Source organism: Coregonus clupeaformis, unplaced genomic scaffold (genome assembly GCF_020615455.1).
Source record: "Coregonus clupeaformis isolate EN_2021a unplaced genomic scaffold, ASM2061545v1 scaf0117, whole genome shotgun sequence".
In the NCBI taxonomy this organism is placed as follows: domain Eukaryota; kingdom Metazoa; phylum Chordata; class Actinopteri; order Salmoniformes; family Salmonidae; genus Coregonus; species Coregonus clupeaformis.
The window spans coordinates 117,501-140,728 of record NW_025533572.1 but is presented as its reverse complement, the minus strand read 5'-3'; the positions used below and the strand labels follow the sequence as shown (position 1 = coordinate 140,728).

Sequence of the window (23,228 nt, the reverse complement as noted above, 5' to 3'; positions counted from 1 at the left end):
ATTTTCAGGTCTCTCCAGAGATGTTCGATCGGGTTCAAGTCCGGGCTCTGGCTGGGCCACTCAAGGACATTCAAAGACTTGTCCCGAAGCCACACCTGCGTTGTCTTGGCTGTGTGCTTAGGGTCGTTGTCCTGTTGGAAGGTGAACCTTCACCCCAGTCTGAGGTCCTGAGCGCTCTGGAGCAGGTTTTCATCAAGGATCTCTCTGTACTTTGCTCCGTTCATCTTTCCCTCGATCTTTACTAGTCTCCCTGCCGCTGAAAAACATCCCCACAGCATGATGCTGCCACCACCATGCTTCACCGTAGGGATGGTGCCAGGTTTCCTCCAGACGTGATGCTTGGCATTCAGGCCAAAGAGTTCAATCTTATTTTCATCAGACCAGAGAATCTTCTTTCTCATGGTCTGAGAGTCCTTTAGGTGCCTTTTGGCAAACTCCAAGTGGGCTGTCATGTGCCTTTTAATGAGGAGTGGCTTCCGTCTGTCCACTCTACCATAAAGGCCTGATTGGTGGAGTGCTGCAGAGATGGTTGTCCTTCTGGAAGTTTCTCCCATCTCCACAGAGGAACTCTGGAGCTCTGTCAGAGTGACCATCGGGTTCTTGGTCACCTCTCTGACCAAGGCCCTTCCCCGCCGATTGCTCAGTTTGGCCGGGTGGCCAGCTCTAGGAAGAGTCTTGGTGGTCCCAAACTTCTTCTATTTAAGAATGATGGAGGCCACTGTGTTCTTGGGGACCTTCAATGCTGCAGACATTTTTTGGTACCCTACTCCAGATCTGTGCCGACACAATCCTGTCTCGGAGCTCTACAGACAATTCCTTCGACCTCATAGCTTGGTTTTTGCTGACATGCACTGTCAACTGTGGCACCTTATATAGACGTGTGTGCCTTTCCAAATCATGTCCAATCAATTGAATTGTAGACTCCAATACTAAATGGCATGTTTGTCCTAAACTGCAGACATCATTCACAAGTGATAATACATCATTCACAAGTGATAATACATCATTCACAAGTGATAATACATCATTCACAAGTAATATTGTCACCCATCAGACTATTCTTAATTTAATGTTGTTTTTATATATACTAAATAACATACAGTACCAGTCAAAAGTTTGGACACACCTACTCATTCAAGGGTTTTTCTTTATTTTCATTGTAGAATAATAGTGAAGACAAAAAAACTATGAAATAACACATATGGAATCATGTAGTAACCAGAAAAGTGTTAAACAAATCAAAATATATTTTATATTTGAGATTCTTCAAAGTAGCCACTTTTTGCCTTGATGATAGCTTTGCACACTCTTGGCATTCTGTCAACCAGCTTCATGAGGTAGTCACCTGGAATGCATTTCAATTAACAGGTGTGCCTTGTTAGGGATAGGGGTGGTATACAGAAGATAGCCCTATTTGGTAAAAGACCAAGTCCATATTATGGCAAGAACAGCTCAAATAAGCAAAGAGAAACAACAGTCCATCATTACTTTAAGACATGAAGGTCAGTCAATCCGGAACATTTCAATAACTTTGAACGTTTCTTCAAGTGCAGTCGCAAAAACTATCAAGCGCTGTGATGAAAACTGGCTCTCATGAGGACCGCCACAGGAAAGGAAGACCCAGAGTTACCTCTGCTGAAGAGGATAAGTTCATTAGAGTTAACTGCACCTCAGATTGCAGCCCAAATAAATGCTTCACAGAGTTCAAGTAAAAGACACATCTCAACATCAACTGTTCAGAGGAGACTGCGTGAATCAGGCCTTCATGGTCGAATTGCTGCAAAGAAACTACTACTAAAGGACACCAATAATAAGAAGACTTGCTTGGGCCAAGAAACACGAGCAATGGACATTAGACCGGTGGAAATCTGTCCTCTGGTCTGATGAGTCCAAATTTGAGATTTTTGGTTCCAACCACAGTGTCTTTGTGAGACGAAGAGTAGGTGAACGGATGATCTCCACATGTGTGGTTCCCACCGTGAAGCATGGAGGAGGTGGTGTGAGGGTGCTTTGCTGGTGACACTGTCTGTGATTTATTTAGAATTCAAGGTACACTTAACCAGCATGGCTACCACAGCATTCTGCAGCGATATGCCATCCCATCTGGTTTGGGCTTAGTGGGACTATCATTTGTTTTTCAACAGGACAATGACCCAACACACCTCCAGACTGTGTAAGGGCTATTTGACCAAGAAGGAGAGTGATGGAGTGCTGCATCAGATGACCTGGCCTCCACAATCACCCGACCTCAACCCAATTGAGATGGTTTGGGATGAGTTGGACTGCAGAGTGAAGGAAAAGCAGCCAACAAGTGCTCAGCATATGTGGGAACTCCTTCAAGACTGTTGGAAAATCATTCCAGGTGAAGCTGGTTGAGAGAATGCCAAGAGTGTGCAAAGCTGTCATCAAGGCAAAGGGTGGCTACTTTGAAGAATCTAAAATATATTTTGATTTGTTTAACACTTTTTTGGTTACTACATGATTCCATATGTGTTATTTCATAGTTTTGATGTCTTCACTATTATTCTACAATGTAGAAAATAGTCAAAATAAAGAAAAACCCTAGAATTTTATTTTTATTTGACCTTTATTTAACCAGGTAAGCCAGTTGAGAACAAGTTCTCATTTACAACTGCGACCTGGCCAAGATAAAGCAAAACAGTGCGATAAAAACAACAGAGTTACATATGGGGTAAACAAAACATACAGTCAATAACACAATAGAAAATATATATACAGTGTGTGCAAATGTAGTAAGTTATGGAGGTAAGGCAATAAATAGGCCATAGTGCACAATAATTACAATTTAGTATTAACACTGGAGTGATAGATGTGCAGAAGATGATGTGCAAATAGAGATACTGGGGTGCAAATGAGCAAAATAAATAAATGTAAATAACAATATGGGGATGAGGTAGTTGGGTGGGCTAATTTCAGATGGGCTGTGTACAGGTGCAGTGATCGGTAAGGTGCTCTGACAACTGATGCTTAAAGTTAGTGAGGGAGATAAGAGTCTCCAGCTTCAGAGATTTTTGCAATTCGTTCCAGTCATTGGCAGCAGAGAACTGGAAGGAATGGCGGCCAAAGGAGGTGTTGGCTTTGGGGATGACCAGTGAGATATACCTGCGCATACTACGGGTGGGCGTTGCTATGGTGACCAATGAGCTAAGATAAGGCGGGGATTTGCCTAGCAGTGATTTATAGATGACCTGGAGCCAGTGGGTTTGGCGACAAATATGTAGTGAGGGCCAGCCAACGAGAGCGTACAGGTCACAATGGTGGGTAGTGTATGGGGCTTTGGAGACAAAACGGATGGCACTGTGATAGACTACATCCAATTTGCTGAGTAGAGTGTTGGAGGCTATTTTGTAAATGACATCGCCAAAGTCAAGGATCGGTAGGATAGTCAGTTTTACGAGGGCATGTGTGAAGGAGGCTTAGTTGCGAAATAGGAAGCAGATTCTAGATTTAATTTTGGATTGAGATGCTTAACGTGAGTCTGGAAGGAGAGTTTACAGTTTAACCAGACACCTAGGTATTTGTAGTTGTCCACATACTCTAGGTCAGACCTGCCGAGAGTAGTGATTCTAGTCGGGTGGGCGGGTGCCAGCAGCGTTCGATTGAAGAGCATGCATTTAGTTTTACTAGTGTTTAAGAGCAGTTGGAGGCTACTGAAGGAGTGTTGTATGGAATTGAAGCTCGTTTGGAGGTTTGTTAACACAGTGTCCAATGAAGGGCCAGATGTATACAAAATGGTGTAGTCTGCGTAGAGGTGAATCTGAGAGTCACCAGCAGCAAGAGCGACATCATTGAGGTGTGTCCAAAATGTTGACTTGTGCTGTGAAATTAGTTTTGATTTAGAATGGACCATTATCATGCACCTTTCTCGGAACAGGGGCAGGGTAAAAAAAAAATACATGTCATCTATGCACTTAAATAGCGAATGGAGGACGCTTTTCCCGTGGTTCATTTTCATGCCAGCCAGGTAGACTTAAAAAGGTGTGTGACAAACATCTGTATTCCCAGTCATGTGAAATCCATAGATTAGGGTCTAATTCATTTTTCAATTGACTGATTTCCATATGAACTGTAACTCAGTAAAATTGTTAAGTTCTTGTTTAGCGTATCAAAAAAATAAAAATGTATTTACAAAATGCATTCTATTTGGCAATACTGACTCCAACCCTATTCGATGCACAGAACGGATGTGGGTGGAGCGATGTCTACTACCAGGTGAAAAATATAAATGCCCAAAAGCTCTGACGAAGGTCAAGAGGTCGACGCGCAATGCCCAAAAGCTCTGACGAAGGTGAAGAGGTCGACGCGCACATTTGAATAAATAGTGATAGGCGCAAGAGCAGCGTGAGACGCTCTGAAGCTAATTGTTCCCACAAACCTGTGGGTTTATGAATATTGAAGCTCAGTCACCAACCAAATTAACCCCACTGAATAATATGGACCAATGTAAATCTCCCAGCCATGTGTTCGTTCCTCTGAAAAGGTCCCAGACAACCCCCCACTACAAACAGACAACCAGTTTAATAAAAATAAATCGATAATTTTATTTCAGACAATATTTTCCAGTTTAACAATCACAATAGTTAAGACATAAAATATTTTTTTAAATAAAAATACTGCAACTTTAAAAATGCTTAAACAGCATTGCTTTAACCGTTTCATAATTCATACTTTGACCTTTATTTTTAAGTGTTCTGGGCTCCGGGCAGCCAGTGGGGTCTAGCTTCCAGTAGGTTCTAGGTTGACGTTCTAGGAGCGGTTCTTGCTGACCCAGTGGTACTTGTCCTGTCTGGGCCCAGTGAAGGAGGAGGCGGCTCTGTAGGGTCTGAATCCTTTAGGAGGCCGGAACTGGCTGCTGCACTGCTGCTGGGCAAACAGAGCTCCAGAGGGGGGGCCGTGAGGGGGGTAGCCGTCCCCAGGGAAGGCCTTCCTGTTGGGGTAAGCTGACCAGGCCGGAGGGGGTGGCACTGGAGCAAACTCACTGAACTGGAACAGAAAGAGTTACAGTATCTAAACATCACAAACACATGATTGACGCCTGCAGCTCGTACGACGCCTGGACCACATCTGGTGCCCGACTGCAGTCGATGACGTGGCATGCAATGTCTGAGCAGGGGAACGCAACCATTATCTAAACCCCATCACCCCCACACATTATCTAAACCCCATCACCACACACATTATCTAAACCCCATCACCACACACATTATCTAAACCCCATCACCACACACATTATCTAAACCCCATCACCACACACATTATCTAAACCCCATCACCACACACATTATCTAAACCCCATCACCACACACATTATCTAAACCCCATCACCCCCACACATTATCTAAACCCCATCACCACACACATTATCTAAACCCCATCACCACACACATTATCTAAACCCCATCACCACACACATTATCTAAACCCCATCACCACACACATTATCTAAACCCCATCACCACACACATTATCTAAACCCCATCACCCCCACACATTATCTAAACCCCATCACACGTCCCTAGAGCCCTCCAACTCAACTCTGGACCTTGAAGCCAGTTCCACTGCATTTCTCATTGTTCTAATCAGGGACTGGTTTAGCCCTGGGACACCAGGTGGGTGATATTAATGATCAGGTAGAACAGAAACCCAGCCGGCTCCGGACCTCGGAGGGTCAGAGTTGACAACCCCTACTGTAGAGCTTCTTCCAGTGCTGGTTCGTTACGTCAGAGCGCTTAACATTAGTTGGTTAGTTACCTGGTAGACACGTCTAGAGCTCCATTTACCTGGTAGACACTGTTGGGGTTGCTGACTGTTGGGATGGTTTTGGGTTTTGGGTTGGGGGCAGGGCCCAGGGCAGGGCAGGGAGCTGATAGGCTGCTGCAGCTGCTACTCATGCTGGTGTCCCCGCCCTCATCAGAGGAAGATCCTGATTGGATCAAATCAAAGCTTTAAAACACTTTTCACAGTGAATGGATCCGATTATCTGGCCTGGGTTACCCCGGTGGGAGGAGTTTGCGCCGGGTGAAAAGTGGTTGTATTCGTTTTGGAACAGGGCTGCCTCCCAGGCGTGAGCCAGGTGCCCCGTTCAAAGCCCACGGCGAAGTCAGCTCAAAACAAAAGTGACGTAGCCGAGGCTAAATGAAGCATGTGGATAAGGAGTAGGATTCTGTGTTTAAGGGCAAAAGTGATTGATTTTGATAAAAACGCCAGTTGATGATCCCTGTCCTACAGTAAGACATACAAGAACAGTTAATTGGGAACTGCCTTCCAGTGAAAACTAGTTAGAAAACTAGTTGATGGAAAATAGATGTTTCTGAACGATGCACCATGCTGCCTTGACGACAACATGACCAAGCGGCACAGATTACTGTTCAATTTTGAGAAGGGCGCTCCTCCCTCAGCGCATTTAACCATTTACGTCATGCGCCATTGGCCGGTTTCCCGCAGCTCAGCATAATTGAATCCACCCATACATGTTGCAACACATTTGATAAATCAGGGTAAGAAATACAAATAGTTGTCTGAGAAACAGAAAACATGAGTAAAACAGAAAACCAGAGCACCTGATTGGATGTCGGAGGCGGCTCGCTCCACCGCATTATGTATGCGGCGGGAAAACTCCCCATCACCGTGGTGACAGCCCTGCAGCTGCATCACACAGAAGGGAACGCTGCGCTCTCCGTACCTACACAGGAAACTCATCACAACCACTTCCTGCCACAACAGTAGCCCCTCCCCCTGGGCCCAGGTTAACAAGCAGAGGGAGGTTCTAGCTGATCTGGACCCCCTCCCCCTGGGCCCAGGTTAACAGGGAGGTTCTAGCTGAACTGGACCCCCTCCCCCTGGGCCCAGGTTAACAGGGAGGTTCTAGCTGAACTGGACCAATACGTTTTTCAAACTTCTCCTTGGGGACCCCCAGACTTTTCACAATTATGTTGTAGCCCTGAACCAGCTGATCGGATTGAAGTAGTCAAAGGCTTGATATTAGTTTTATCAGGTGTGATAGCTGTAGAATAAATTAAATAGGGGGTCCCCGTGGAGAGGTTTAAAAAACCCTGGTCTAATAACCAAATGTCGGGCCGAGTTTCTAAGGCTGATGGTCGGGGGTCCGGAACATCATTATAAATAATTTGTACTCTGCAAATTGATCCAAGAAGCCCAAACAGATATTGTATTTGACAATCTCAAACCTCAGTTACATTTGTACATGATCACATAAGTCTATTTATGAGTGGAAATAGATTTCCTAAACAAGATCATTTTTTAGGTGAATTCCTAGTGATTTTACAGTCTTCTGTCTAAAAACAAAAACTATTGGGGCTCCCCCAAAAAAAATTTACATGCCAGTGGGCCGAATTTGGCAGGCCAGTTGACGATCTCTGCCCGAGAGGCTACAGTAAGACATACCAGGACAGCAGCGCTCACCTGCAGGACACCTCTCCCGGGTCGACCCAGATGGTAATCTCCCGTGGCAACCCCAGGTCCTCGTAACAGACAACGCTCCGTACACACGCCCTCTCCAACACAGGGTCCCTCAGCTGGGCTCGGTTCATACGCAGGCACCTAACGCACGAACAGTGGGTTACACACACACCTGAACACAAAGCCATTGAGACAAAACCATAGAGGAAATGTGTAGTGTGTGAGGGTACTGGGTACTGACCGGGTAGGTCTGTCCCTTGACAGGTGTGTGTGGGTACTGACCGGGTAGGTCTGTCCCTTGACAGGTGTGTGTGGGTACTGACCGGTAGGCCTGTCCCTTGACAGGTGTGTGTGGGTACTGACCGGTAGGCCTGTCCCTTGACAGGTGTGTGTGGGTACTGACCGGTAGGCCTGTCCCTTGACAGGTGTGTGTGGGTACTGACCGGTAGGCCTGTCCCTTGACAGGTGTGTGTGGGTACTGACCGGTAGGCCTGTCCCTTGACAGGTGTGTGTGGGTACCAGTGGGTCTTGTAGGTCTCAAACAGAGCCGAGGTGAGGGCAGCAGCAAACCTCTCTCTGCTCTCAGCATCTAAACTACCATGGCGCTTCGCCAGCCGAGCCACGAAGAACACAGCTGCTGCAATCTCCTCCTTCATTGTTAGAACGTCAAACAACCTAACCTTAACACAACCTTCAGCCAACTACCTTAACAACACAGACACTCCTTAGAGGGCTTAACTAAACTGACCTGCAGCTTTAGAAACCAACTGCCAATAAAATGTCTCAATAATAATAGGACTCTTCCCCAGCAAACAAATCTGCTTTTAAATGTTACCGTTCCTTTCTGAACTCTTCTAGATAACAGCCAGTTACCGTTCCTCTCTGAACTCTTCTAGATAACAGCCAGTCAGGTCGGGTCAGTTGGCAGCAGCAGTAGAACCTGCTGGGACACACACACCTCGTTTAAATCAGCTGTGTGTGAGGGAAGAGCACAGGTGATGTGAGTTCCAATGTGATTGCAGGTCCTGACTGATTGACAGCAGCCTGTGGTTGTGCCTCTGAAAGAAGGGATCTGGTAACAAGACTCAGTACTATCTCATTCATTTATTTTAGGTGATCTTAGGTTCAATGTATAACACACACACACACACACACAAACAGACAGTCGCCATGGAAACACCAGTGTAACAGACCTGAGGTCCATCGATCAGAGACATCAGCAGGACACACACCTGACCCCTGCACCTGGAGATATGACATGACTGGTACCTGACTACTTCACCTTCAGGTACAGATAACATAGTTAGAGGACAGAAATACCTTGACATGGACCACTCTGTCTATCAGAACCTTCACATGGACCACTCTGTCTGTCAGAACCTTCATATGGACCACTCTGTCTGTAAGAACCTTCACATGGACCGCTCTGTCTGTCAGAACCTTCACATGGACCACTCTGTCTGTCAGAACCTTCACATGGACCGCTCTGTCTGTCAGAACCTTCACATGGACCACTCTGTCTGTCAGAACCTTCACATGGACCACTCTGTCTGTCAGAATCTTCACATGGACCACTCTGTCTGTCAGAACCTTCACATGGACCACTCTGTCTGTCAGAACCTTCACATGGACCACTCTGTCTGTCAGAACCTTCACATGGACCACTCTGTCTGTCAGAACCTTCATATGGACCACTATGTCTGTCAGAACCTTCACATGGACCGCTCTGTCTGTCAGAACCTTCACATGGACCACTCTGTCTGTCAGAACCTTCACATGGACCGCTCTGTCTGTCAGAACCTTCACATGGACCACTCTGTCTGTCAGAACCTTCACATGGACCGCTCTGTCTGTCAGAACCTTCACATAGACCACTCTGTCTGTCAGAACCTTCACATGGACCACTCTGTCTGTCAGAACCTTCATATGGACCACTCTGTCTGTCAGAACCTTCACATGGACCACTCTGTCTGTCAGAACCTTCACATGGACCGCTCTGTCTGTCAGAACCTTCACATGGACAACTCTGTCTGTCAGAACCTTCACATGGACCGCTCTGTCTGTCAGAACCTTCACATGGACCACTCTGTCTGTCAGAACCTTCATATGGACCACTCTGTCTGTCAGAACCTCCACATGGACCACTCTGTCTGTCAGAACCTTCACATGGACCACTCTGTCTGTCAGAACCTTCACATGGACCACTCTGTCTGTCAGAACCTTCACATGGATCACTCTGTCTGTCAGAATCTTCACATGGACCGCTCTGTCTGTCAGAACCTTCACATGGACCACTCTGTCTGTCAGAACCTTCACATGGACCACTCTGTCTGTCAGAACCTTCACATGGACCACTCTGTCTGTCAGAATCTTCACATGGACCACTCTGTCTGTCAGAACCTTCATATGGACCACTATGTCTGTCAGAACCTTCACATGGACCACTCTGTCTGTCAGAACCTTCACATGGACCGCTCTGTCTGTCAGAACCTTCACATGGACCACTCTGTCTGTCAGAACCTTCACATGGACCGCTCTGTCTGTCAGAACCTTCACATGGACCGCTCTGTCTGTCAGAACCTTCACATGGACCACTCTGTCTGTCAGAACCTTCACATGGACCACTCTGTCTGTCAGAACCTCCACATGGACCACTCTGTCTGTCAGAACCTTCACATGGACCACTCTGTCTGTCAGAACCTCCACATGGACCACTCTGTCTGTCAGAACCTTCACATGGACCACTCTGTCTGTCAGAACCTTCACATGGACCACTCTGTCTGTCAGAACCTCCACATGGACCACTCTGTCTGTCAGAACCTTCACATGGACCACTCTGTCTGTCAGAACCTCCACATGGACCACTCTGTCTGTCAGAACCTTCACATGGACCACTCTGTCTGTCAGAACCTCCACATGGACCACTCTGTCTGTCAGAACCTCTACATGGACCACTCTGTCTGTCAGAACCTTCACATGGACCACTCTGTCTGTCAGAATAGCCTGCAGAGCTCTATTGTACTATCCAGGTCTGTGCCCAAACAGTTTGAGCTTTGTTATGGATGGGGCATGCTTATTTAAGATTGCGAGGAAAGCACTTTTAAAGAACAACCAGGCATCCTCTACTGACGGAATGAATTCAATATCCATCCAGGATACCCGGGCCAGGTCATTTAGAAATGCCTGCTCGCTGAAGTGTTTTAGGGAGCGTTTGACAGTGATGAGGGGTGGTCGTTTGACTACGGACGCAGGCAATAAGGCAGTGATCGCTGAGATCCTGGTTGAAGACAGCGGAGGTGTATTTAGAGGGTAAATTAGTCAGGATGATATCTATGAGGTTGCCCATGTTTACAGATTTAGGGTTGTACCTGGTAGGTTCGTTGATAATTTGTGTGAGATTGAGGGCATCTAGTTTAGATTGTAGGTTGGCTGGGGTGTTAAGCATATCCCAGTTTAGGTCACCAAGCAGTACGAACTCTGAGGATAGATGGGGGGCAATCAATTCACATATGGTGTCCAGGGCACAGCTGGGGGCTGAGGGGGGTCTGTAGCAAGCGGCAACAGTGAGAGACTTATTTCTGGGGAGGTGGATTCTTAGAAGTAGAAGCTCAAACTAAAAGAAAGGAGGACCAAGGCACTCTTCATATAATTAATTAAAATGCCTTTATTAGTATGTCATGTTCAATAGAAAGAAGAATTGTTTTTAATCCGACGTGTTTCGGCTGCATGACTTTCGTCAGGGAGTACAAAGAAATAATACAATGTCCTCTTTTGAACAGCTTTTCCAATTAGCCCTAATTTGAAGAGGGAGTGGTTACAAAGTTGATTGGACACACCCAGCAAGCAATACTATACACATTAAAAAGTGAAATACCGTAACTGCCATTATACAAATACAACTCCAAGTTAGAAGTATCAGAACACCCAGAAAGGCAGTTCTAACCTTAAATATGACTGGGGAAAAGTGTCAAAAATAACAAAGCGATATATTCCGTAGTACACTAGAAACCAGCAAAACATGAACAACAGCAGTCTAAACATAGCTGAGGGCAAATGAGCACAATGTCCACTAGATGGCAGCAAATGGACCTATCACAACCCTACAGGAAGGGGGAGAAATCCAGATCTTCCATAATCTCCACATGGACCACTCTGTCTGTCAGAACCTTCACATGGACCACTCTGTCTGTCAGAACCTTCACATGGACCACTCTGTCTGTCAGAACCTTCACATGGACCACTCTATCTGTCAGAACCTTCACATGGACCGCTCTGTCTGTCAGAACCTTCACATGGACCACTCTGTCTGTCAGAACCTTCACATGGACCACTCTGTCTGTCAGAACCTTCACATGGACCACTCTGTCTGTCAGAACCTTCACATGGACCTCTCTGTCTGTCAGAACCTTCACATGGACCACTCTGTCTGTCAGAACCTTCACATGGACCTCTCTGTCTGTCAGAACCTTCACATAGACCACTCTGTCTGTCAGAACCTTCACATGGACCACTCTGTCTGTCAGAACCTTTATAGAGCATCTGTCAGAACTATAGTACTATAATGACCATTCATTACTACTACTACAGCAGGTAGTATTCATTACTACTACTACTACAGCAGGTAGTATTCATTACTACTAGGTGGGTACTTTAACTACTACTACTACTGATAGTAACTTGTTAAGCACTAGAGTCTGTCCCAGGCTAGTCAAGGACAGCGTTATGGCCGGCCTTAGGGGGCCTGGCCCTCCCTACCGCACCTCCTTGCCCATCCAAATAAAGGGACGTGCGCTGACAGAAATACGCATCAATCTCAGATAAAGCCTCCAAGCGAGTGAAACAGCGCCCCTCTGTCTCAGTATGTGTGGACCATGTATCTGATGCTGTCTGGACAAAAAGATTATGGCATGTCATACTCTTTTTGTCCAGACCAGCATCAGATACATATAGTAAGACAGAGAGGCACTGTTTTCCTTGCTTTCTCCGGTCGGTGATTTAGTTTCACTTGCAAATAGAGTACCACATTTGCGTCATTTAGCAGACGTTCTTATCCAGAGCGACTTACAGTTAGTGAGTGCAAATTTTTTTTTATTTTTTTTTTATACTGGCCCCCTTGGGAATCGAACCCACAACCCTGGCGTTGCAAATGCCATGCTCTACCAACTGAGCTACATCCCTGTCGGCCATTCCCTCCCCTACCCTGGACGAATTGTGCGCCGCCCGGTCGCGGCCGGCTACGACAGAGCCTGGATTCGAACCAGGATCTCTAGTGGCACAGCTAGCACTGCGCCCCTCGGGAGTGTATGTGTCATAATATCCGTAAACCTAGTTGTCAAACAGGGAAATAGTTCCAATCGTTTTTCCACCATTCATTTTTCCCATAAGGGATTTTAGAAACACTTCAAATAAGGGCTGTGTTTCATGTAGGTTTACCCTGGCGTGACGTTTTGATAACCGTGTAAATCTCTCTTGGACAAGGTGACTTTTATCAATATATTTGCCTGTATTTACCCCACCAAAATGAAATGCTAATTAGCTGCTAATTAGCATTTTCGAATCTGAGAGTAAATAGAGTCGAATATATTGATAAAAGTCACCTTGTCCAAGAGAGATTTACACGGTTATCAAAACGTCACGCCAGGGTAAACCTACATGAAACACAGCCCTTATTCGAAGTGTTTCTAAAATCCCTTATGGGAAAAATGAATGGTGGAAAAACGATTGGAACTATTTCCCTGTTTGACCGGCATGTTTAATGGGTATTATGACACATACACTCATGTACGTCCACTTGAATTCGCCCTACTGTTCAAGTGCTTAGCTTACAGAAACGTACCATCTCTATTGCGTATGCAGACAAACGGATCCATTGCATGAACCTGATCCATCACAGCAACGAGATCATCTTGATGTTCAGAAAACTCCATGGACCCTCTCTTGCACAGTGGAGCCCAGAACGATATGTGAACAATTGGTTACGGCGCTGTCCTTTCAGCTCAAATCACTTAAAATAACCCTCATCAAGTTCTGTTGTGTTACATTTGCATAAATTAATTCACCAACAGTACCTCTTCAACCGTTCAAGCTAGAGACACCAAACCAACTTTCACATTTTCAAGCTAGCCTAACTTCACATTCTTTACATTTTGTATCAACTATATACTAACTTCACATTCTTAAAGACGTTTAAAAAACTACAAGCAGTGGTAATTCGCATAAATTAGCATAACACTTCATGGATTCAATGCCAAAAATAAGAACACGGTGGTAGTCATTTTAAATGCTACCGCTCTTTAACCAGTTCAGCTACAAACATTAAAACAACATTAAGATTTTCAAAAAAAATTCTAAACAATAAATAATTTCAAACAAGCTATTATTACAAATAGAAGATTATCAATTCTCACAATGGTGCTCGTTTTGTAAAGTTAGATCAAAGCTGAGTCAATGTCTCTCAAGATCACGTAATGATTGATTAGAATAACATAATTTAATATAATACCATATACTGTAGCATAGCAGGCCTATAATTTAAACATAAAATATAAAAACACCTCCTCAGTCATTTCTTATCTAAAGCGGAATAGTAAAAACTAAAATATCCTCACGCGGCCAAACCTCAACAGCACGTGCCACTAGGCTTTGATTGAAACAAAATATGCATATAAGAAAGACAAATAGTTTGTTAACACCATCTGCTTTAAGTTGCTCACAAAATAGTAATTCAAGAAGCTCTAAATGCATATTCTCATTAAATTGATTGAGATCAAATGATTGGCATGCAGTTTGGACATTTCACCGGTAAAACCGGAATAATTATCATTCACAATTGACAGTAATGATGGCCTATTTTGAAATGAGGTACGCCTAACCTGGTGTTTGAGGGTATTAAAAATATTAAATGTTATTGAGACAAGATGTGTGGCACCTTAATGGGGGAGAAGGGGCTCGTGGTAATGGCTGGAGCAGAAAAAGTGGACTGGTATCAAATACATCAAACACATGGTTTCCATTTGCTCCGGTCCAGCCACTATTATGAGTCATCCTCCTCTCAGCAGCCTCCACTGGTGTGGGCAGACGTTGCAATTGGAGGATGGATTTTATGCATAGGCCTATTCTACAATGATATTCAATATGCTACACCTATCAGTACAAACTGTGATTGAGAAATGATGACATCATTTAAACTACATGTTGCGCTCCCTCACCTAAAAAATAGCACTACACCACTGGATTTGAAGGAAATTTGCCAGTGCACAGTGCACAGTGCACGGATTTTGTTCCGTGTCCTAGTGGAGCGTCCTGTCGCCTTGGTAACACGTCCGGGTTGATAAACGGGTTTTGTTCCGTGTCCTAGTGGAGCGTCCTGTCGCCTTGGTAACACGTCCGGGTTGATAAACGGGTTTTGTTCCGTGTCCTAGTGGAGCGTCCTGTCGCCTTGGTAACACGTCCGGGTTGATAAACGGGTTTTGTTCCGTGTCCTAGTGGAGCGTCCTGTCGCCTTGGTAACAGACCCGCTCTCCACACGTCCGGGTTGCGAAAAACAACAAAACATTTTCACCGTGTATCATCTCTCCATTTAGCTAGCTAGCAATATCAATGTCCGTCTGTTGCTCGGTTATTTTATAATATTGATGATTCGGTGATATCCACTCTGTTGTAGGTTAGCAATCGTAATGTGTGAGTCAGAGCCGCGGGCTGGGCTAACGGAGGAGGAGGAGAGGAGAGAGGCAGAGCAGCTAGAGACAGAGTTGGATAAAGACTTATTCACAGTGTTTGACGGCTCCTCTCCTGAAGATGTGTATCACGCCAAGCAGCTGTGGACCTCTCTGTCACTGCTCCCTCCGCTAGAGTCCCGCCTGGTCAACGCCGACATCCGCCAGAGGCTGCCGATAGCCCGGACAAAGGATGAGACAGTTCTGGTAGTCGGTAAGGTAACATTAGCCCGGCCAAACCACTGCTGTCACACGCTTATTTCTGACACAATATTTTTTTCCTTATGAGATATTTAGTTACACTAGTACAGGACTGTGCATTGTGCAACATATGTAGCCTCCTGCGATCTACCTCCTGGATAGGCTAGGTCAGTGGTTCCCAAACATGGAGTAGGGACCCCATGTGGTCCCCTGAAATTGAAATGGTTTCCCTTAGGAAATCTTTCATCTTAACATCAAACAAATTAAGAACGTTTATTTCCTCAAATGGGTATAGAATAAAACATTTGAGTGTCAACTAAGAGCTGTTCATTGACTATAGCTCAGCATTCAACACCATAGTACCCTCCAAGCTCATCATTAAGCTCGAGGCCCTGGGTCTGAACCCCGCCCTGTGCAACTGGGTCCTGGACTTCCTGACGGGCCGCCCCCAGGTGGTGAAGGTAGGAAACAACACCTCCACTTCACTGATCCTCAACACTGGGGACCCACAAGGGTGCGTGCTCGGCCCCCTCCTGTACTCCCTGTTCACCCATGACTGCGTGGCCAAGCACGCCTCCAACCCAATCATCAAGTTTGCAGACGACACAACAGTAGTAGGCTTGATTACCAACAATGACGAGACCGCCTACAGGGAGGAGGTGAGGGCTCTGGGAGTGTGGTTTCAGGAAAATAACCTCTCACTCAACGTCAACAAAACAAAGGAGATGATCGTGGACTTCAGGAAACAGCAGAGGGTGCACCCCCCTATCCACATCGACGGGACCGCAGTGGAGAAGGTGGAAATATTCAAGTTTCTTGGCGTACACATCACCGACAAACTGAAATGGTCCACCCACGCAGACAGTGTGGTGAAGAAGGCGCAACAGAGCCTCTTCAACCTCAGGAGGCTGAAGAAATTTGGCTTGGCACCTAAAACCCTCACAAACGTTTACAGATGCCCAATTGAGAGCATCCTGTCGGGCTGTACCACTGCCTGAAAAATCTGCCGATGTGCCCTTGAGCAAGGCACTTAACCCTAATCGCTCCTGTAAGTCGCTCTGGATAAGAGCGTCTGCTAAATGACTAAAATGTAAAACATTTAAATAGCCATCACTAGCACATTAGAGGCTGCTGCTGCCTATTGAAATCACTGGCCACTTTAAGAAATGGAACACTAGTCACTTTAATAATGTTTACATATCTTGCACTACTCATCTCATATGTATATACTGCATTCTATAATATTCTACTGTATCTTAGTCCATGCCGCTCTGTCATTGCTTGTCGATATATGTATATTTTCTTAAATTCCATTCCTTACTAGTTTTGTGTGTATTGGGTATATGTTGTGTAATTGTTAGATATTACTTGTTAGATATTACTGCACTGTCGGAGCTAGAAGCACAAGCATTTCGCTACACCCGCAATAACATCTGCTAAACACGTGTATGTGACAAATACAATTTGATTTGATTTGATTTGATTTTTACATTATTATAATGAGCTTTAATGTCATTATTATGTGTTGGGAGTGCGGGAACTAATATTGAGTGGATATGAACACACAGCTTTAACTAGGGAATGAACCTTTTCATTTCATTTCGAGACACCATTGCCTGCATTTACACCCCTGCATTTTCTAGTCTCAATTTGAGGTTATGTGCCGAAGAAATTAAATAACCTTTTTTTTTTCCTTTTTAGACACCAATGCTGCTCTCAAACCATCCTCTTCTGACCATAGTAAGTAAACAGCCCTACTTTAGATATCACAGTCATAAAGACATCCATATGACCCTGTGTGTGTGTGTGTGTGTGTGTGTGTGTGTGTGTGTGCAGGGTTGGGTAGGTTACTTTCTAAATGTAATCCGTTACAGTTACTAGTTACCAGTCCACAATAGTAATCAGTAATGTAACTTTTGGATTACCCACACTAAGTAATGTAATCTGATTACATTCAGTTACTTTTAGATTACTTTCCCCTTAAGAGGCATTAGAAGAAGACACAAATGAATGTTACCAATTGAATGACATCTATTGCAGGATAAATCAATGTAAAAGCTTACATCGCTGGCCATATATGGATGTACAATGTTACTTTATGGGTTGGTTATGTAGGCTCCTTCTAACCCATACAAACCCTAACCCTATACAGTGGGTACTTCAAGAATAGGACTTGGAGATATGGAAGTGTAGATTAGCCTAATTGTTTGACCTGAGCATAACCCCAAACCTAAGGACTTATTAGCCAACCCTACTCTGACATTAGCCAACCCTACTCTGTTGTTTATGATTTTGTTGTCATGGACGACTGATTGGGCTCATTGATTCGAGTTGAAAAATAAATGCTGCGCTCACGGAACGGCTTTGAGCACTACTGAAAAGTGATATGCTGCATTTACTATAGGTCTATTGGTTACCTTTTTGTTGGTGACACTTTGATATCTTGATAACAGTTTTTCATTATTTTTTTATTTAACCTTTATTTAACCAGGTAAGCCAGTTGAGAACAAGTTCTCATTTACAACTGCGACCTGGCCAAGATAAAGCAAAGCAGTGCGATAAAAACAACAACACAGAGTTACATATGGGGTAAACAAAACGTACAGTCAAAAATACAATAGAAAATCTATATACAGTGTGTGCAAATGTAGCAAGTTATGGAGGTAAGGCAATAAATAGGCCATAGTGCAAAATAATTACAATTAGTATTAACACTGGAATGATAGTGCAAATAGAGATACTGGGGTGCAAATGAGCAAAATAAATAACAATATGGGGATGAGGTAGTTGGGTGGGCTAATTTCAGATGGGCTGTGTACAGGTGCAGTGATCGGTAAGCTGCTCTGACAACTGATGCTTAAAGTTAGTGAGGGAGATAAGAGTCTCCAGCTTCAGAGATTTTTGCAGTTCGTTCCAGTCATTTGCAGCAGAGAACTGGAAGGAATGGCGGCCAAAGGAGGTGTTGGCTTTGGGGATGACCAGTGAGATATACCTGCTGGAGCGCATACTACGGGTGGGTGTTGCTATGGTGACCAATGAGCTAAGGTAAGGCGGGGATTTGCCTAGAAGTGATTTATAGATGACCTGGAGCCAGTGGGTTTGGCAACAAATATGTAGTGTGGGCCAGCCAACGAGAGCGTACAGGTCACAGTGGTGGGTAGTATATGGGGCTTTGGAGACAAAACGGATGGCACTGTGATAGACAACATCCAATTTGCTGAGTAGAGGGTTGGAGGCTATTTTGTAAATGACATCGCCGAAGTCAAGGATCGGTAGGATAGTCAGTTTTACGAGGGCATGTTTAGCAGCATGAGTGAAGGAGGCTTTGTTGCGAAATAGGAAGCCGATTCTAGATTTCACTTTGGATTGGAGATTCTTAATGTGAGTCTGGAAGGAGAGTTTACGGTCTAACCAGACACCTAGGTATTTGTAGTTGTCCACATATTGTAAGTCAGACCCGCCGAGAGTAGTCATTCTAGTCGGGCAGGCGGGTGCAAGCAGCGTTCGATTGAAGAGCATGCATTTAGTTTTACTAGCGTTTAAGAGAAGTTGGAGGCTACAGAAGGAGTGTTGTATGGCATTGAAGCTCATTTGGAGGTTTGCTAACACAATGTCCAATGAAGGGCCAGATGTATACAAAATGGTGTAGTCTGCGTAGAGGTGGATCTGAGAGTCACCAGCAGCAAGAGCTGAGAATAGAGTCGGCCCGAGAATTGAACCCTGTGGCACCCCCATAGAGACTGCCAGAGGTCCAGACAACAGGCCCTCCGATTTGACACATTGAACTCTATCCGAAAAGTAGTTGGTGAACCAGGCGAGGCAGTCAGTTGAGAAACCAAGGCTATTTAGTCTGCCAATAAGAATGCAGTGATTGACAGAGTCAAAAGCCTTGGCCAGGTCGATGAAGACGGCTGCACAGTACTGTCTTTTATCAATCGCAGATATTATATCGTTTAGGACCTTGAGCGTGGCTGAGGTGCACCCATGACCAGCTCGGAAACCAGATTGCATAGCGGAGAAGGTACGGTGGGATTCGAAGTGGTCTGTGATCTGTTTGTTAACTTGGCTTTCAAATATTTTCGAAAGGCAGGGCAGGATGGATTTAGGTCTGTAACAGTTTGGATCTAGAGTGTCACCCCCTTTGAAGAGGGGGATGACCGCGGCAGCTTTCCAATCTCTGGGGATCTCAGACGATACGAAAGAGAGGTTGAACAGGCTAGTAATAGGGGTTGCGACAATTTCGGCGGCTAATTTTAGAAAGAAAGGGTCCAGATTGTCTAGCCCAGCTGATTTGTAGGGGTCCAGATTTTGCAGCTCTTTCAGGACATCGGCTATCTGAATTTGGGTGAAGGAGAAGCGGGGGGCATGGGCAAGTTGCAGCGGAGGGTGCAGAGCTGGTGGCCGGGGTAGGGGTAGCCAGGTGGAAAGCATGGCCAGCCGTAGCAAAATGCTTATTGAAATTCTCGATTATCGTAGATTTATCGGTGGTGACAGTGTTTCCTAGCCTCAGTGCAGTTGGCAGCTGGGAGGAGGTGTTCTTATTCTCCATGGACTTTACAGTGTCCCAAAACGTTTTGGAGTTAGTGCTACAGGATGCAAATTTCAGTTTGAAAAAGCTAGCTTTTGCTTGTCTAACTGATTGTGTATATTGGTTCCTGACTTCCCTGAAAAGTTGCATATCGCGGGGGCTGTTCGATGCTAATGCAGGACGCCACAGGATGTTTTTGTGCTTGTCAAGGGCAGTCAAGTCTGGGGTGAACCAGGGGCTATATCTGTTCTTAGTTCTGAATGTTTTGAATGGGGCATGCTTATTTAAGATGGAGAGGAAAGCACTTTTGAAGAACATCCAGGCATCCTCTACTGACGGAATGAAGTCAATATCCATCCAGGATACCCGGGCCAGGTCACTTAGAAAGGCCTGCTCGCCTGAAGTGTTTTAGGGAGCGTTTGACAGTGATGAGGGGTGGTCGTTTGACCGCGGACCCATTACGGACGCAGGCAATAAGGCAGTGATCGCTGAGACCCTGGTTGAAGACAGCAGAGGTGTATTTAGAGGGTAAATTAGTCAGGATGATATCTATGAGGGTGCCCATGTTTACGGATTTAGGGTTGTACCTGGTAGGTTCGTTGATCATTTGTGTGAGATTGAGGGCATCTAGTTTGGATTGTAGGTTGGCCGGGGTGTTAAGCATATCCCAGTTTAGGTCACCAAGCAGTACGAACTCTGAGGATAGATGGGGGGCAATCAGTTCACATATGGTGTCCAAGGTACAACTGGGGGCTGAGGGGGGTCTGTAGCAAGCGGCAACAGTGAGAGACTTATTTCTGGAATGGTGGATTTTTAGAAGTAGAAGCTCAAACTGTTTGGGCACAGACCTGGATAGTATGATAGAGCTCTGCAGGCTATCTCTACAGTAGATTGCAACTCCACCCCCTTTGGCAGTTCTATCTAGACGGAAAATGTTATAGTTGGGGATGGACATTTCTGAATTTTTGGTGGCCTTCCTAAGCCAGGATTCAGACACTGCTAGAACATCAGGGTTGGCGGAGTGTGCTAACGCAGTGAATTACTCAAACTTAGGGAGGAGGCTTTGTCAGGAGGTGATGTGTACGCGACGAGTGGAGTCAGACGCAGGACACAGAGAATCAGGTTGACTACTTTACTGAAAGTTACGCACAAAACAAACGTCTCCAACACTGGAGGGAAAAAAACCATATGCGTAATCCGAAGTAGTAGCTAGGCCGAACATCAACTAGACATACAACAATAACACACAAAACCCAAACGGGAAACAAGGGAAATTATAGGTTAAACAATCAACACTAATAGGCAACAGGTGTACTACTCTAGACAAAACAAGACAAACACCGAAAACATCGATCGGCAGTAGCTAGTACTCCGGGGACGACGAACGCCAAAGCCTGCCCGAGCAAGGAGGAGGAGCAGCCTCGGCAGAATCCGTGACAGGCTTCTGATGTTAACATGCAAGAAACCAAGGCTTTTACAGTTACAGAAGTCAACAAATGATAGCGCCTGGGGAGTAGGAGTGATACTGGGGGCTACAGGGCCTGGGTTAACCTCTACATCACCAGAGGAAGAGAGGAGGAATATAATATGTATATGGCTAAAGGCTTTAAGAATGGGTCTTCTAGTGCGTTGGGTACAGAGAATAAATGGGGCAGATTTCCGGGTATTGTAGAATAGATTCAGGGCATTATGTACAGACAAGGATATGGAAGGATATGAGTACAGTGGAGGTACACATAAGCATTGGGTAACGATGTAAGAGATAGCATCACTGGAGGTACCGATTGAGCCGGTCACCGCGTGTATGTGGGGTGGGACAAAGAAGCTATCTGAGGCAGGTTGAGCGGGACTGGGGGCTCTACAGTGAAATAGTACAATAAGAACTAACCCAAACAGCAATAGGCTAGGCATATTGACATGGGAGAGAGGCATAACGCAATCACAGGTGTTATTCGAGAGGGCTAAGACAACAACTGGTAATGGCGACGAAAGTTTGGGCTGAGGCTAAACAGGATGGGGTACCGTGTAAAGGAACAGTCCAGCAGGTATCAGATGTGTAGCTGAGTGATCATAAGGTCCAGTGAACAGCAATAGGTAAGTCCGGGAGCAGTTCGTAGGCTGCTACAGCACAAGCGAGCAGGAGGCATGGCTGTTGATTGCGCGTGCTAGCAGGTCGGGGCTAGCAGATGGATCTTCGTGGTCGTCACAACGGGAAGCCTGTTGAAACCACATCAGACGTTTACGTCGGCAGACCAGTTGTGATGGATCGGCAGGGCTCCGTGTCGACACTAGGAGGTCCCGTCCGGTTGACAGAGAGGTGGATAGCCGGGAGATGGGCCTGGCTCGAGGCTAGCTCAAGGCTAACTGGTGCTAGCTTTGGGACAAGTGGTGATTAGTGGTGATAAGCCAACAACAACAGCCATTCGGTTGCAGCTAGCTAGTTGCGATGATCCGGTGTTGAGGTCCAGTGATTCAGTGATTCCGGCAGAAAATCCCAAATGCTCTGGGTCGATAGTGCACTGTGCAGACTGTGCAGACTGGCCGATAATTGTCCAGGCTAGAGCTGGCTGGTAGGTAGTGCAGGCCACGGACAGTGGTGAAGACCGCTAATGGTGGCTAATAGCAAGTAGCTAATAGCAAGTAGCTAGTTAGCTGGCTAGCTGGCTAGTTTCAGCCGTGGGTTCTTGATAAAAGGTACGAAGAGATAATATAATCCGTTCCACTTTGGGTGAGGCGGGTTGCAGGAAAGTATATTTAGTTAAGGATGGAAAGTGAGATAGAGAAATATATACGAAAAAAAAACAGGCTATTTACACGAGGACACAACATAATACACGACCGCACTGCTATGCCATCTTGCCATCTTGCCATCTTGCATCTTGCAGCTGTTTAAATGGCAAATCCACAGTTGAAACAATAGCAAAACGGTTGCCCCGCCTCTGTTTTGGTAAAAAGCTGAGGGATGGGCCTGGAGAAATGTAACCACTCTCAGACTAACAGACAGAGCTATGGATGCAAGGATCGACCATCCATGATATCAACAGTATAGTTTTAACCATGTTATGAGGTCATAGCGTTGTTTTAACCATGTTATGAGGTCATAGCGTTGTTTTAACCATGTTATGAGGTCATAGCGTTGTTTTAACCATGTTATGAGGTCATAGCGTTGTTTTAACCATGTTATGAGGTCATAGCGTTGTTTTAACCATGTTATGAGGTCATAGTGTTGTTTTAACCATGTTATGAGGTCATAGCGTTGTTTTAACCATGTTATGAGGTCATAGCGTTGTTTTAACCATGTTATGAGGTCATAGCGTTGTTTTAACCATGTTATGAGGTCATAG

At 45.3% G+C, this 23,228-nt stretch overlaps 2 protein-coding genes across 4 annotated transcripts in view; one reads left to right on the top strand and one right to left on the bottom strand.

The window, feature by feature from the left end:
* Positions 1-4,584: 4,584 nt before the first annotated feature.
* btg4 (B-cell translocation gene 4) lies at positions 4,585-8,371 on the bottom strand. Of its 3 annotated transcripts, XM_045213507.1 has the most exons (6): positions 8,276-8,364; positions 7,924-8,090; positions 7,444-7,612; positions 6,582-6,703; positions 5,802-5,944; positions 4,585-5,004 (listed from the first exon to the last, which is right to left on the bottom strand). In XM_045213507.1, exons 2-6 carry the CDS (start codon positions 8,027-8,029, stop codon positions 4,768-4,770), a joined length of 777 nt encoding a protein of 258 aa, XP_045069442.1. In that variant the 5' UTR covers positions 8,030-8,090; positions 8,276-8,364; the 3' UTR covers positions 4,585-4,767. The 3 variants fall into 3 exon arrangements, with proteins under 3 accessions (XP_045069442.1, XP_045069441.1, XP_041706215.1); XM_045213506.1 differs by having other exon boundaries at positions 7,924-8,371; XM_041850281.2 differs by having other exon boundaries at positions 7,444-7,581; positions 7,924-8,371.
* Positions 8,372-14,651: 6,280 nt separating this feature from the next.
* Positions 14,652-23,228, top strand: part of hoatz (HOATZ cilia and flagella associated protein) — a 10,278-nt gene continuing 1,701 nt past the window's right edge. The window contains exons 1-2 of the mRNA XM_045213504.1: positions 14,652-15,369; positions 17,058-17,096. Of these exons, the coding sequence (XP_045069439.1) occupies positions 15,117-15,369; positions 17,058-17,096 (292 nt within the window). The 5' untranslated portion in view covers positions 14,652-15,116. The remainder of the gene's footprint in view (positions 15,370-17,057; positions 17,097-23,228) is intronic.

What these genes read in the sequence shown, in the direction of transcription:
- btg4 (XM_041850281.2), bottom strand. Translation starts at nt 8,096, where the DNA reads ATGAAGGAGGAGATTGCAGCAGCTGTGTTCTTCGTGGCTCGGCTGGCG. An exon ending in CGCCTCCGACATCCAATCAG is followed by an intron (nt 5,945 to 6,581) that starts GTGCTCTGGTTT and finishes TGATCCAATCAG; the next exon opens with GATCTTCCTCTGATGAGGGC. An exon ending in ACCCCAACAGTGTCTACCAG is followed by an intron (nt 5,005 to 5,801) that starts GTAAATGGAGCT and finishes TTTCTGTTCCAG; the next exon opens with TTCAGTGAGTTTGCTCCAGT.